The sequence below is a fragment of the Callospermophilus lateralis genome, chromosome 18, assembly GCF_048772815.1.
Source record: "Callospermophilus lateralis isolate mCalLat2 chromosome 18, mCalLat2.hap1, whole genome shotgun sequence".
NCBI classification, from domain to species: Eukaryota; Metazoa; Chordata; class Mammalia; order Rodentia; family Sciuridae; genus Callospermophilus; species Callospermophilus lateralis.
Window position 1 is genome coordinate 19359167 of NC_135322.1, and position 15820 is coordinate 19374986.

The following is a 15820-nucleotide window of genomic DNA, read 5'->3' on the forward strand; positions in this document are numbered from 1 at the left end:
TTATCTTGTTTTAGTATAAGAGTAATGCTGGCCTCATAGAATTTAGTTTTATATTAGATATAAATATCTGTTTAATCAGTTTAGTTACATTTATGTTCTCTTTTTATAAAAGTCTTACATCTTACATCTATATCTTTTAAAATATACAATAATATAGCCTACAAATGTAGCTGTAATTTTCTCTTCTTGTGATATTTTCATTGGTCTTTGGTATCAGAATAATGCTGGCTTCATAGAATGAGGTCTTTTTTTATATTAAAAGTAAGTAGTATCTGTTCAACTAGTGCTGTTGTATTTAAGTTCTCTTTTTAAAATAATCATATATCTATGTATTTTAAGAATATATATTGCCAGGTATGGTGCTGCATGCCTGTAATCCCAGCAGTTCTGGAGGCTGAGACAGGATAATTGTAAGTTCAGAGCCAGCCTCAGCAAAAGTGAGGCTCTAAGCAACTCAGTGAGACCTCGTCTCTAAATAAAATACAAAATAAGGCTGGGGATATGGCTCAGAAGTTAAGTGCCCCTGAGTTCAATCCCCATTACCCAAAAATAAATAAATAAATATTATAAATATTAAATATATAAATATATATAAATAAATATTTATAAATAATAGAATGGGCTAGGAATGTGGCTCAGTGGTTAAGTGCCCCTGATTAAATACAGTATCAAAAATTAATTAATTAAATTTAATTAATAAAAAATAAAATGGGCTGGGAATGTGGCTCAGTACTTAAGTGCCACTGAGTTTAAACCCTGGTACAAAAAAAATTTACACAAACACATATATTATTATATATTATACATATATTATTACATATGTATAATACATACAATATATTATTATAAATATATAATATATATTATATAATAATATATTATATATATTATTATATCCACAAATTTTAAATATCCAATAAAGATTTTTTTTAAAGTCACAGTAAATTGCTCTTCCTGGGGATAGGAGGAAACATTATAAAATATTTTTATATTTTTAAGCATATTTGTTTAATTAGTCCTACTGTTAATTACTACTAGTTGACATTATTAACTAATCTTGTTGCAACAGAAAAGTTAAAAAATAATAATAATACAAAATAAAAATTTTAAGTAAACACTCAGTTTTTTCTATCTTTATATTAATGTAATAACATAATGACATACTTTGTTTGTTTGTTTGTTTTGAACTCAGGGGCACTTAACCACTAAGCCATATCCCCAGCCCTATTTTGAATTTTATTTAGAGACAGGGTCTCATGAGTTGCTAAGCACCTCACTTTTGCTGAAGCTGGCTTTGAACTTGCGAACCTCCTGTCTCCCTGTCTCACTGGGATTACAGGCGGGTGCGTCAACAAACCCAGCAGCATACAATTTTTTTTTTTTTTCAGTTGTAGATGGACACAATGCCTTTATTTATTTATTTTTATGTGGTACTGAGGACTGAACCCAGTACCTCACATGTGATAGACAAGTGCTCTACCACTGAGCCACAACCCCAGCCTCTATAATTTTTATTACATATTGTATTATTATATGCTTTTAATCTGGTGTGTCTGTAGCCAAGGTTGACTCTCTAAAATGTTGGTAATGTTAGGCAGAGTCTTCCTCATAGTTTCATAGACCTAGAGATCTCTAGCACAGAGAATTCTTGGATAAAGGTTGAGGGCCCTAACTCCTCTATACTCCCACCGGGAGGACAGCCCTTGGGATATCCAGAACTAGCTGTGATGTGCCAATGGAATGGGAATTGCAAGATGCAGTGATGTAGATAGAAGGGAGGGAAGACCCACCTGCTTGTCCATGAGCTGTTGCTGCCCTCCAAGGCCCTTGCTGTCTTCATCACTCACCAGTAACACTCAACACTTCATCACTTTCTCCAACAACAATCAAATGTCAATAGACACAGAAATACCTGGAAAGTCTCCACATTTGCAGATGATAGGACTTACTTTCCACATTCCCAGGCTACTCCTGGAAGCAGACATCAGACTGAGCCTGCCCAGTAATTTTATACTTGGGAATAGCACTCCTGCTGTCACCAATTCTCATAAACATGGTAGGCATTTTAAGTCACTCAAAGCTTGGCCAATTTTACCTTCGAAGCAGATAGGATCCATTTCTTGTTGTTGCTGATAGCAACATCCATTACCCAGTCCTCATGGCCCTGAAGAAAAATAAAATTTTACCAAGGACCTAGGAAAAATGCCCTTATGAGAACAATAAAAACAAACCCAGGAACTCAATGTTGCTTATGTTTAAGAGCAGTTGTACTTCCCTGGTTTCATCAACATTCAAGGTGGAACACAAACTATAAAGACATGTGATATGTAAGTATATCATGGCACTGTATATGTTTTTTTAAAAGTAGTTCTATGGTGTTTAGCAGGATGGAAGAAAATGAAAGGTTGGATACCCATCCGGTCCTGGGGTTTTGTTTGCATTCTTTATTCTAGGAGACACTACTTGGAGTGTCTTTTGGTTGTAAGAAACTACAATCTGATTCACTGCAGCTTTAGCAAAATGGTTGGTTGTTTTCCCCAGGTAAAAAAGGAGATCAGAGAGATAGATGCCACTGCTTCATGGTGCTGGGATTCTGTGTCAGAATCCTGGGCATGTGGCTCAGTGGTTGAGTGCCCCTCAGTGGCCTTTCTTTTATGGAAAGAGGTAAAAGATGAAGCAATAGGGCATAGTAGGAGGCAAAGGAACAGGAAAAGTTAAACTATTGTATATAACAGACAGAAATTTGAGGGTTAAGGAATAGCAAGAGAGAAGAGAGAGACTAGAACAACTTGATAGTGGACAAAATGATTTTTAAGCATTCAATTTTATGCTGTCTATTTGTTGTAAATGTAAACTCCCTCTGTCTCCCCAAACCCTAGGAGGAGAGAGCTCAGAAAGACCAGCCCCAGAGGCCTGGACATGTGCTGCTCAAGGTGGCACAGTATACATTGGGTTTGCGGGGACACAGAGATGAAGAATCATTGGTGCAAGCATCCACAACCAAAGGTGACTATGAGATTGTGAGATCAGGGAGTATGCAGAAACCACAGAGCACAGAATGAACCAATCCTGGATTCTTGCTGTGTCGGATGACATATACCTAATTACAAAGCCATTTGAGTGGGCCTCCCCTAACTTTCAGCCAAAAATACTCAGTAAATATTCCTCATTTTGAAGCCCCATAGCTTTCAATGCATGCCTCATTGTGGAATTCATCCCTCTGCATAGTAACTTCTATTGTTCTTAGAAACTTTCCAATCTCTGGGGTTTATATTTACTCTTCCATCTGCCTAGAATGTCCCTCCTCAATATCCTTATTTACCCAGACCCTCCATGCCACGCAGTTCTCTGATCAAGTATCTCCTCTAGGACATTCTCCCTGCTAAGCCACTGATGGTTAAACCCCAGAGCCTGTTTCTATCACGTCACCTTGTTGTGGTTTCCCCATTCCATTTATTACTGTTGGTGATTCTCTTGGTGGTTTCTTGTCTGTCCTTCCCCACAGACGGGTCAGCTCCATTTGGAGGCACCTAAGTCTGTCTCACTGCTGTAGCCCCAGCCTCTGGCACCCAGCATGGAATGACTAAGGAATGAAGCTCACAGTTTCTCTCTAATGCTGGCACTTGTACCTTCAAGGATAGCTTCCGGTAGCCTTCTCCTACATCCCAAATAGCCACAGACTTGTCGAACCCTCCAGAAATGAGAAAAGAGTCTGCAACACAAAATGAGAGTTTGGGTGGGGGATCATCTTCTCTAGCCAAGTGTGTCCTCCTCTGATGAGGCCAAAACAGGCTGAGAATGCATTTGTTAGGCACCACCATGGTTCAATCTGATGACAATAAAACCCCCTCCTGGTGTGGCTTAATGATCTCCAGCCAATTACAATTAGAGTCAACTCTTTTTTTTTTTTTTGTACCAGGGATTGAACTCAGGGGCACTCAACCACTGAGCCACATGCCCAGCCCTATTTTGTATTATATTTAGAGACAGGGCCATTGTTGGGCTGGCTTTGAACTCACGATCCTCCTGCCTCAGCCTCCAGAGCCACTGGGATTACAGGCTTGTACCACTGTGCCCGGCTACAGCAAACTCTTTGTTATTCACTATAGCTACATTTTATGAAGCTATTACAAACACTGAATTAGCAAATATTGAACCGTTGCTCCTAGAGGAAATACAGGGTTGGGATCCTACAAGCCTCTGGTCACAATATTTTCATCAATCAATCAATGCATAACTTTATTTAAGAGCTTTCTGTTTGAAGACACCTTATTGTATTCATATAATACACACACACACACACACACACACACACACACATGGTTGGCTGATTAACATTGAACTCACAGCCAACAGAACTGAAACTCATGCCTAATGAAGCATATATAACACTTTTTCTGTATAAGATACATTCTTGGGCTGGGGATGTGGCTCAAGCGGTAGTGCGCTCGCCTGGCATGCATGCGGCCCGGGTTCAATCCTCAGCACCACATACAAACAAAGATGTTGTATCCGCTGAGAACTAAAAAAAATAAATAAATACTAAAAAATTCTAAAAAAAAAAAAAAGATACATTCTTGTAGGTAGGAACATGAGGAAACACTTCAGTACTGAGCTTGGGAGGCATTTTAAACATCAAAATTACTTGCAAAAGACACCAAAAGGCAAAAAAAAAAAAAAAAAAAAAAAAATGACACTCAATAGGCCATAAAAGGACACTGTACTATGAGAGCTGCATCAAGGAGTCAGAACAACACATTATTCATATTCAAATTTCTCACTGCTCTGCACATGTCTGAGTGACCTCAAAAGGGTATTGATTTTAGGGTCACATATAAATTTTAGTGACCAGGTAAACTTGAAAATAACAGAATCTGAAATAATAACAATTTAATGTATGTGATTCTGAACTTAATAAACCAAGGACAGAGCTGGTGGGGCACCTCCTAGTAGGAGTCTGACTTAGACACAGGATGCTTCTTTAGAGGGAAAGTTGTTCAGAAGTTTCTAGAATTTCCCAAGCCAGACCCTGATTGTGTATACACTGGCTGGACCCCTTGCCAGCCCCACAGACACACAGAGGAAGCCCCACTTCTTATTAAGATTGAGGAGTACACATTTGGCCCCTGGTTCTAGTCCCAGTTGTACTTTCCTCACCCATGGCAGCTTCCTGTCATTGTCCTGGTTCATGTTCTTGTCCCCTCACCTGACAGCAGCTCCCCAGGTTCTTATGGGAAAACACCCCTCACCAACTCTCAGTCTTTAGTTTGGAGAGTATAACCCCTAGCTCTGGGGATAGACAAGTCACCCAGATCTAGCCAATCACAGTCTTTCATCTCCTGATAAATGACTGGTTCAGAGATGGGCGTGTATCCCAAGCTGAGCCAATGGGAGTCTTCCTTAGGATTTGTGCTGATACCAAGAGAGAAAGAGAGGATTGCCAGTGGCCAGAGCAGTTTAGCCTGGACTATTAGAGGTCATTGTAGCCTCTTGGAGAGAAAAGAGCAATACAAGAGGGAAACAGAGTTGAGAGACAGTGGAGGTACTAGATTCCTAACAGTATTGTTTGAGTTTCTGAACCCAGCCATGCCTGAAGTCATACCTCCTTCTGGACTTTTCATTACAGGAGTTGGTAAGCTTCTTCTGTTGTCTGGGCCACCTTGGGCTGAATTTCTGGCATTTATAAACTTGGGCCTATGAATGTTTTTTTCCTCATGAGGAGGGGGGAAAAACTCCACCCTCACTGCTAGAATCATTAGAAATCACTTCTCTGGCTGGGTACTGTGAAGCATGGCTGTAATCCCAGCGGCTCAGGAGCCTGAGGCAGGAGGATCTCAAGTTCAAGAGAAGCCTCAGCAGCATAGTGAGATCCTAAGCAATTCAGCAAAACCCTGTCTCAAAAAGGGGTGGGGGTGAGGGGGGGGAGTGGCTGGGGATATGACTCAGTGGTTAAGTGACCCTGAGCTCAACAACAAAAAAAAAGGAAATCAGTTCTCTTTCTGTATTCAGGAAAGTCCACATGAGTGGAACATGAAGAATTTTGCCCAGCACACAAAACAGAGTCCTCTATGTATTAATTACTCACTGTCTCTGGCGAAGCAGCAGGAGCTCACACAACCTTCGTGGCCCTGCATTAGAGTCACACAGGCTCCACGGTTTCGAAACTCCCCTGTATGGACATTCCATATTTTTAATTTTTTATCCCAGGAGCTGGAACACAGGAAATGGCCACTGAAGGTAAAACAGCAGTTGGAGATTGCATTTTCATGTGCCCTGAAACAGAAGAGGCAAATGTTTGCTCTGGGAGGACCTGAAAACATACCTGAAGGGGGAGGGGACATTGGAGGGGACACCATCATTCATCTCCTGAGCAAATGGATGTCATTCCTTTAATCACTATAGGAATTTCTCAGACTGTGTCATCCTACTCTAAGGCTATTTAACCATGCTAATATGAACATTTTGTGCTGGATAATTCTTTGTTGAAGAGGCCTATCCTATGTATTATAGGGTATTTAGCAACATCTCTGGCCTCTCTACCCATTAGATGCCAGTTGTTCCCTGTTGGGGTAAATACTAGTCAGTGTCTGAGAAAGTTTGTTGCTCAGCTTATTTTTAAAATGGACATGTTTCTTGCTCTTCCTCTCTCCCTGCTCTTCCCTAATCTCTACCCCTCCCTAATCTCAGGGGAAACAGGATTACCTCTGTTCCCCATCCTAGGCAGAGTTATCTGTCCCTGAGTACACACCCACCACAGGAATGAAGTAATGCAGACTTTGGGGATGGTACCTGAAGGTCTCAGAAATGACTTTTCCCAAATTAACAAGTGAATTACAACTCCAACAGAGAACACAAGGAATGAACCCTTTGAATCACCTCTTTAAACACCCACTTTGGGACAGGAGTCCCCAGTGTTTTTCCTTTGCTAGCACAGCAATAAACCTTCTTTTTCCTTTTTCTAAATAAAACGACAAAAAAAGTTGTTGTTCAGCAGTGAAATAAGGACTCTAAAGAATGTGACAATGAAGAAGATGGAGCCAGGAAGCTGTCTCTTATCTTCAGGTGTGGATCAAAGTAGAGTGACCTTGGTGTAAAGTGAAAGAATGTGCTTGTAAAACATCTGAAGAACCCCACCTGTGCAGTGGGCAATGTCCTATCCCATAAATTCCCTCTGGTGGAGGCAGGGTGTGGCCCTCCTTTGTAACCCAGCCTTTCACTGCCAGGAGTGAGTGAGTAATAAAATGTCAAAACCCTCTCCCTGAGTCTTCCAAATTCTTTCTTTGGGATTGGAAAACAGAATACCAGGGCCTTTGCAGCCCTGGGGTTTAACCCCTTTATAACAGCCAAAAACATGTCCAAACATTGCCAATGTCCACTGAGGAACAAAACTACCCCCAGTTCAGAAGCACTGGAATATTCAAGAGCTTCATATGGTTTGAGAAAAAAAAAAAAGCTGGAAAGTCATCAGTAGAAGCTAGTTGTCTTTCAAATTTGGGTTGATTTCACAAAGAGGTCTTCTCCCACCTTCTCCCGCTCCTTCTTCTCCCTGGTATCCAGCCTTGGCTCCTTCTCCTCCATCCCACCTCATCTCCCCTGTCCCACTCCTCTCCTATTTACTCTCCCCTTTTTTTCTTTCTCTTATCAGTCTTCAGTGCCATTAAATCATTTTAATTTTGTATATTTAATAAAGTTTTGAGTCATTCATTCTCTTTTTTCTTTCTTTCTCTCTCTCTCTTTTCTTTTTTTTTTTTTTAAGGTAACAGGGCTTATTGAACCCAGTTGCACTTAACCTCTGAGCCACATCCCCAGCCCTTTTTAATTTTTTTATTTTTATTTTGAGACAGGACCTTCCTAAGTTGCTGGGGCTGGCTTTGAACTAGCAATCCTCCTGCCTCAGCCTCCCAAATTCCTAGGATTAGAGGCGTGCACCACCACTCATGGCTTGTTGCCAACTTTATTTATTTATTTATTTATTTATTTATTTATTTATTTATTTATTTATTAATTAAAGAGAGTGAGAGAGGGAGGGAGAGAGAGAATTTTAATATTTATTTTTTAGTTATTGGCGGACACAACACCTTTGTTTTGTATGTGGTGCTGAGGGCCGAACGCATGCCAGGTGAGCACGCTACCGCTGGAGCCACATCTCCAGCCTCTTGTTGCCAACTTTAAATGTCTTCTTTTCTTAAAAGAAAAAATACCTGTCAGAATTTGATTACCTTTTGTTTAATTTGTGGTCCTCAAAGTATTTTCCCTATGATTCTCATTTTCTTTTAGAAACAGTTTTCAATTGGACCTTAAAAGTGTGGATCTCTGGGGCTGAGGCTGTGCTCAGTGGTAAAGTGCTTGCCTCACATGTGTGAGGCACTGGGTTCAATCCTCAATACCACATAAAAATAAATAAAGATACTGTGTGTTCATTTACAACTAAAAAAAATATGTATTTTTTTTAAAAAAAGTGTGCATCTCTGAGCAGCTAGGATCATAAAAATCAATCATTTCACCTTAAGAAAGAGTTGAACTGTTTTCTACAGCTCAGGCCGAGTTTCATGCCCTGTTTCAGGTCATTGCAATGCACACACTGAGCAAGTTCACAGGAGAAGAAATGTCAACCCCCCAGGGGTGTCCAAGGTAAACCTCTCCAAAACCCATGGCCTGATGGGCTAAGAACCATCCTAGCATATACCAAGGTAGACAACAGGCACTTTCCAGAATGCTGACACTCACTGGGATGTAAACCAGGACTATCTCTTCCTATTCTCCAGGATGGATTCTAATTTCAAATAAATTTCAATACTCACTAAAGACTGTTGTACGAAAGTTTGGGGAAAGTACTAATGTTGCACTTATAGTTCCAGACAAGACAGGAGTCTTGTTCTCCCTAAAAAGCCTGTTCTCCACTTCTCCCTACTCATCCCGCTAAGTGCATCTAATAACCCTGGATAGTATTTATAAAATAGATGCTAAAACTACAGAAGCTGGGTGCAGTGATACATAACTGCGACCCCAGCTACTTGGGAGGCTGAAGCAGGAGGATTGCAAATTTGAGGCCAACCTGGGTAATTTAGTTCCACCTGTCTCAAAATAAAAAAATAAAAAGGGCTGGGGATGTAGCTTAGTGGTAGAGCAGCCCTGGGCTCCATCCCCAGTACCACACACAAATAATAAGTAAATAAAAACTAAAAATAAAAAGGGCTGGGACTATAGTTCTGTAGCTCAGTGTTCTAATGCCCCTGGGTTCAATCTCCAGCAAGAATGGGGGACAGTTGTTGGGGCAGGGAGAAGAAGAAGAGTATAGAAGACAGACAAAAGAGACAGACCAGCTAAGTATCTTGGGCCCTAAGGACAGGATGCTATGAGTATTTTTGGATTTTTTTTTGTGTCACATATCCTGGACTAGGTGCTGGAAAAACAACAACAACAACAATGTATGCAAGCAAATTAAAAAATAAAAAAAGCCCCCAAGAAAAGCCTATTTTCCCTGACCAAAGGGCCAAGAAGAGACAGACTAGCAAGACAGAAAACTTATGATAGTGACTGTCCCACTTCAGCCAAACACCTCATAAAATCTGCAGCCCCACCTGACTCATGTCAACAAAAGCTAAATAGGGAGCCAAGATTGCCATCCTGTTAGGCTGTAAAAGGTGGTGTGCTCAAACACAAGGTTTCAATCAGACTCCAAGTCTCATAATACCCCAAACATCCAGGATTCAAATGAAAATCCTTCATCTTATGGGAGTGAGAAACATAATCAATAAATGCCATTCTCTGAAATAACAGAGATAGTAGAATCATCTGACCAGGATTTTTAAGCAGCCATCATAAAAGTGCTCAGAGGGACAATTATTATAATCATGGGCTTGAAAAAAACACAAAGAGAAAAACTTCAGTGGTATAGGATTGGGGATGTAGCTCAGTGGTACAGTGCTTGCCTGGTGTATGCAAAGCCCTGGGTTTGATTCCCCAGCAGCATACACACACACACATACACACACACACACACACACACACACACACACACAAAAAAATATATAAGAAAAATATAAAATTTTAGAAATGAAAAATACAGTAACTGAAATAAAAAATTTACTGGATTGCCTAACAGTATAATTGAGAAAAGAATTAATGAACATGAAGCCAAAACAACATAAATTATCCAATCCAAACAAAACAGAAAAAATAGACTGGAAAATAAAGAACAGAGCCTCAGACACCTAGAGGACTATAACAAAAGATCTAACCTTTGTGTCATTAAAGAACTGAAGGAGGAGGCTGGGGGAAGCAGGCTGGAAAAAAAAAAATGGCTGAAATATTACCAAATTGGGCAAAAGATATAAATCTACATATTCAAGATTCTGAATAAACCCCAACAGGATAAATCCAAAGAGATTCCTACTCAGATATATCTGAAAACTAAAGACAAATTATCTGGCATAGGGTGTGGTGACCCTCACCTATAATCTCAGCAACTACAGAGGCTGAGGCAGGAGGATCCCAAGTTCAAAGCCAGCCTCAGCAACTCAGTGAGACCCTGTCTCAAAATAAAAAATAAAAATGGGGACTGGGACTATAGCTCAGTGGTACAGTGCTTGCCTGGCATGTGTAAGGCACTGGATTCGATTCTCAGCACCACATAAAAATGAATAAAATAATGGTATTGTGTCCATCTAAAACTAAAAAAAAATTCTTTTTAAAAATTTAAAAATAAAAATAGGACTGGGGTTGTGGCTTAGCAGTAGAGCACTCGCCTAGCATATGTGAGGCCCTGGGTTCAATCCTTACCACCACATAAAAATAAATAAATAAGGGCTGGGGATGTGGCTCAAGCAGTAACTCGCTTGCCTGGCATGTGCAGGGCGCTGGGTTCGATTTTCAGCACCACATAAAAATAAAATAAAGAACAAAAAAACAAATAACCCAATCAACAAATGGGCCAAGGATAAGAACAGACAATTGTTGATTGATTGTATATCTCAGAGGAGGATATACAATCAATCAACAATTACACGAAAAAAATGCTCACCATCTCTAGCAATCAAGAAATGCAAATTAAAACCACTCTAAGGTACCATCTCACTCCAGTTAGAATGGCAGCCATTATGAAGTCAAACAATAACAAGTACTGGCGAGAATGTGGGGGAAAAGGTACACTTGTACATTGCTAGTGGGACTGCAAATTGGTGCAACCAATTTGGAAAGCAGTATGGAGATTCCTTGGAAAGCTGGGAATGGAACCACCATTTGGACCCAGCTATCCCCTTCTCGGACTATACCCAAAAGACCTAAAAAGAGCATACTACAGGGACACAGCTACATCAATGTTCATAGCAGCACAATTCACAATAGCTAGACTGTGGAACCAACCTAGATGCCCTTCAATAGATGAATGGATAAAAAAAAAAAAAATGTGGCATTTATACACAATGGAATATTACTCAGCACTAAAAAATAACAAAATCACAGCATTTGCAGGGAAATGGATGGCATTGGAGCAGATTATGCTAAGTGAAGTTAGCCAATCCCTAAAAAACAAATGCAGAATGTCTTCTTTGATATATTTTGACTCAAAATGGGGTAGGAAGGAAGAGCATGAGAAGAAAATTACCTCTAGATAGGGAAGAGAGGTAGGAGGGAAAGGGAGGGAGAAGGGGAATTGCATGGAAGATGGAAGGACACCCTCATCGTTATACAAAATACAAGTATGATGATGTGAAGGTAAAAAAAAAGAAATGTGTCACATTAGATTGGGTAGAGAGAAGTGATGAGAGGGGAGGGGGAGGGGGATAGAGAGGGGAAGGGGGGATAGGAAGGGCAGCAGGATAAAATAGACACTAGTATTGCTGTATGTATATACATGTCTGTATAACCAATGGGATTCTGCAACCTGTACACTCAGAAAAATGAGAAATTATACCCATTTGATTCAAATGTATGATATGTCTAGATCATTGTATTGTCATGTGCAATTAATAAAAAAATGAAAAAAAGAGGTTGTGTCCACCGAAAACAAAAATAAATAAATATTTTTTTAAAATTCTTTCTCTCTCTTTAAATAAATATATGTGTCCAACTACAACTAAAAAAAATAAATAAATACTTTAAAAATAAATAAATAAAAATAAAAATGGCTGGGGCTCAGTGGTAAGAGCTCCCGTGGGTTCAACTCCCACTACACAAAATGTAGAAAGATAAAACGAAGAAAAGAAAGTGATCTTGAAAATAACAAGAGAGAAATGACATCTTAAACAACATGACTGCTAGTGGATCTCTCATCAGAAGTCACAGAGGCCAGAAGAAAGTGACATGACAGTTTTTTAAGTTTAGAAAGAACTATTATCTGAGATTTCTAATCCAAAGAAAATATTCTACAGGAATGAAAGATACATCAAGACATCTTCAGATGAAGAAGAAAAAAAAGAACAGTTTGCTCACAGACTCACTATAAGAATTTCTCAACAAACTTTTTCTACAGAGAAGGAGATTTAAAAAAAGGGAGCTTGGACTTCAGGAAGGAAGACAGAACACAGTAAGAAAATATGGGTAAACGCAGTAGACCTTTCTTCTCCTCTTGAGTTTTCCAAATTATGTTTGACAGTTTAAGCAGAAAAAAGTATAAAGTACTTATGTTTATTCCTTGCAAGCTCAAAATCATTTGAGATTATAAGTTTTCAAAATCCTCAGCAGGACCAGCTATATAATCTTCAGTGCCCAGTACAAAATTAAAAGGCAAAGTCCCATTTCCTCAAAAAGCTAAATATAGTATTACCATATGACCTAGCATTTGCACTCCCAAATATATAACCAGAAGAATTGAAAGTGGGGACTCAAATAGGTACTTATATCTCAGCATTCATTGTCACTTTATTCACAGTAGCTATAAGGTAGAAATAACCCAAGTATCCATCGACAGGTGAATAAACAAAACATGGTATACACACATATGATGAAATACTATTCAGTTATAAAAAGGAATGAAGATCTGATACATGCTACAACACATATGAATCTTGCAGACATTATTTTAAGTGAAATAAGCCAGTTATAAAAGGACAAACATCCGATGATTCCCCTTATGAGAAATATCTAGAATAGGCAAATTCACAAAGGCAGGAAGTAGAATAAAGTTTACCATGGCTGGTAGAGTAGTGGGAGTGGGAAGTTATTGCTTAATGGATGCAGAGTTTCTGTTTGGGGTGATGAAATGGTTTTGGAAACAGACAGTGGTGAGAGTTACACAATATTGTGAATGCAATTAATCCAATGAACTGTGCACTTAAAAATGGTTAAAATGTCAAGTTTCATGTTGGATGTCTTTTACCATAATTAATGATAATGTCATTATCAAAACTACTGAAATTTCCCAAAACTACTGAGTTCGTTTTAAATGGGCTAATTGTATAATATGAGAGGAAGGGACCTGGGAAAGAAAGAAGAGGGGAAAGCATTGACTTCTGGGGAGGGAAACTGAATGGCTGTAAGACGTAAGAGATTTTCCACTCTATTGTATATCCTTTTGTACCTTTTTAATTTTAAACTGTTTCATGTTTCACATTTTTATAAAAATAAGTTACATATTTTTTAAATAAAAACATGCAAAGTCCCGTGTTCAGAAATGATTAAGAATTTAAAGATGCCAATAGCAGAGCTGGAAATCATGCATGGGGTCCTTCTAAGGCCCTGATGGATGGTTCTGAGGCTCCTTGCCTCTCTATTTTGCTAAAGACTACATTTCCAGAGATCATAAATTTAAGGTACTTCAAAACTACCAGTAGATATTGTATTTATTTCCCTTTCCCACCACCGTGCCCACTGGGGCAAGAGAATGGAGCAGATTGGGATGCTTGACCACAGCTGGAACTGGGTCACCTCTGCTGCCTCAGCCCCTTCAATGCCACTGCAGAGCAGTTCTAAGGAGCAGTGCAGAGGAGAGCCTTCCCTGGGTGGACCTCTCAGTAACAGAGCACATGCTGAGGGCCCATGGTGAGGCCCGCAGAGTGCTCAAAATCTTTTCCTGCATTATCTTATTCAGACCTCACCTCTGCTTCCTTTCAGGTGAGAAAACTGAGGCTCAAGATTACACAGGATGAGAACCTGCATCAGATCTCCGTGGGAAGCTGACCCAGGCAGAGTGATGGGTGCATACATTTTCTGGGATCCTAACTTCAGGATCCTGCAAAGGACTTGTCCCATCTAGAAGTAACAGGGCCTCCTGCAATGGATTTGTCCCATCTAGCAGTAACAACCTGCATGACCCTCAAGGCCCTAAATTATCAGATCTTCCCATTTTACAAGAGATGCAAGAAAGTCACTTTTTCTTTTTTTAATTTTTTTGGTTACTAGGGATTGAACCCAGGGGCATTCAACAACTGAGCCACATTCCCAGCCCCTTTTATTTATTTATATGTTTTGGTACCAGGGATTGAACCTAGGGGTGCTCAACCACTGAGCCATAATACCAGCCCTTTTTCTTTTTTTTTTTTGAGACAGGGTCTTGCTAAGTTGCTGAGGGCCTTACTAAACTGCTGAGGCTAATTTTGAATTGGTGATCCTCCTGCCTCAGCCTCTAGAGACTCTGGGATTACAGGCATGCACCACCATGCCCCACAAAAAGTCACATTTTTATGGGGGATCTGTACAAGTTTTTTCAGTGTGGGCTTACATTGAAATAAATACTGCTGAGGCCCAGCACAGCGCACAGGCCACAGGTGGTGGTTTCTCTATGGCCTGCCCTGTCTCTCTAGCCTCCTTGGAGCACCCATGACCACAATGGAGATGCCTCCATAGGGACACTGGTTTGTGTGTGGAATCCAGGAGGGCATGAAGGGAGGTGTCCTGCCCCCCTTCCAGCTGCAGGGTGCTGCCTGCCTCCCGCTGACCCTTCTCACTTTGTGATGGTAAGCAGTGTGGCTTTGGATGCGACATCCCATATCTTGATGGACCTATCCAACGAGACAGAAGCCAACTTCTGGCTGTCAGGGTCAAAGCAGCATGCCATGATTGATCTTCTGTGATGATCTGTGGCACAAGAAGAGTGACTTGTCACCATGAGATCCACATACTGGGTTACATGCTTTATATGGTCTAGAGGACTCACAAGACTCCCCCCGCCTCCCCCCGCCAGCAACTTTATGGAAACACAATTCTAGTTTTCTTAAGGGACAATTCAGCTGTCCAGACCTTTCCTGAATGTCTACTATGTGCAAGGCTTTGAACAGTGGGACTAGTTGGTCTATTCTTGCTGCCCCCACAGAGCTCTCAATCTGATAGGAACTACCTGCTACATGCTGAGGATCTTGAGAGCAGTACACGGTACATCACAGCTCCTGGGATCAAAAAGGTCCTAAAAGTCATCAAGGGAAGCAGGAAAGGACGAGTGCTCCAGACAGAAGGAGCAGCACATGCAAAGGCCTGAAGAGTGGGGCGCATGGGGAAGTGAGGTGCCCAGTTAGAACCTGGAGTGTGAGGAAGCTGGGCAGGACGGCACATGCCTGTGAATCCAGCAGCTGTGGAAGCTGAGGCAGGAGAACCACAAGTTCAAGGTTAACCTCGACAACTTAGTGAGACCCTGCCTCAAAATAAAAAATAAAAATGACTGGGATATAGCTCAGTGGTAAAACACGCTGCGTTCAATCCCCACTACCACAATACCTAATAAAAAGGAAGCATAAGGAAAGATAGAATGTGAAATGATTCATGAAGGGAAAAATACAGTCTGTGGGGTGGCACACATATCATGGTAACATGATGATAAAAATAAACATAAAGGACCTGTGGGAAGTAGATACACATACCCCCCCAAAAAAAACACACATATTCAGGA

General features: G+C 40.3%; 1 protein-coding gene across 1 annotated transcript in view; it reads right to left on the reverse strand.

The window, feature by feature from the left end:
• The window catches only part of Wdr88 (WD repeat domain 88), a 37796-nt gene that overhangs the window by 7905 nt on the left and 14071 nt on the right, over positions 1 to 15820 (reverse strand). Inside the window, exons 6-9 of the mRNA XM_076837550.1 lie at positions 14886 to 15015; positions 6086 to 6273; positions 3630 to 3712; positions 2096 to 2164 (exon numbers count right to left, since the gene is read on the reverse strand). Coding sequence (XP_076693665.1) covers positions 2096 to 2164; positions 3630 to 3712; positions 6086 to 6273; positions 14886 to 15015 — 470 coding nt within the window. The remainder of the gene's footprint in view (positions 1 to 2095; positions 2165 to 3629; positions 3713 to 6085; positions 6274 to 14885; positions 15016 to 15820) is intronic.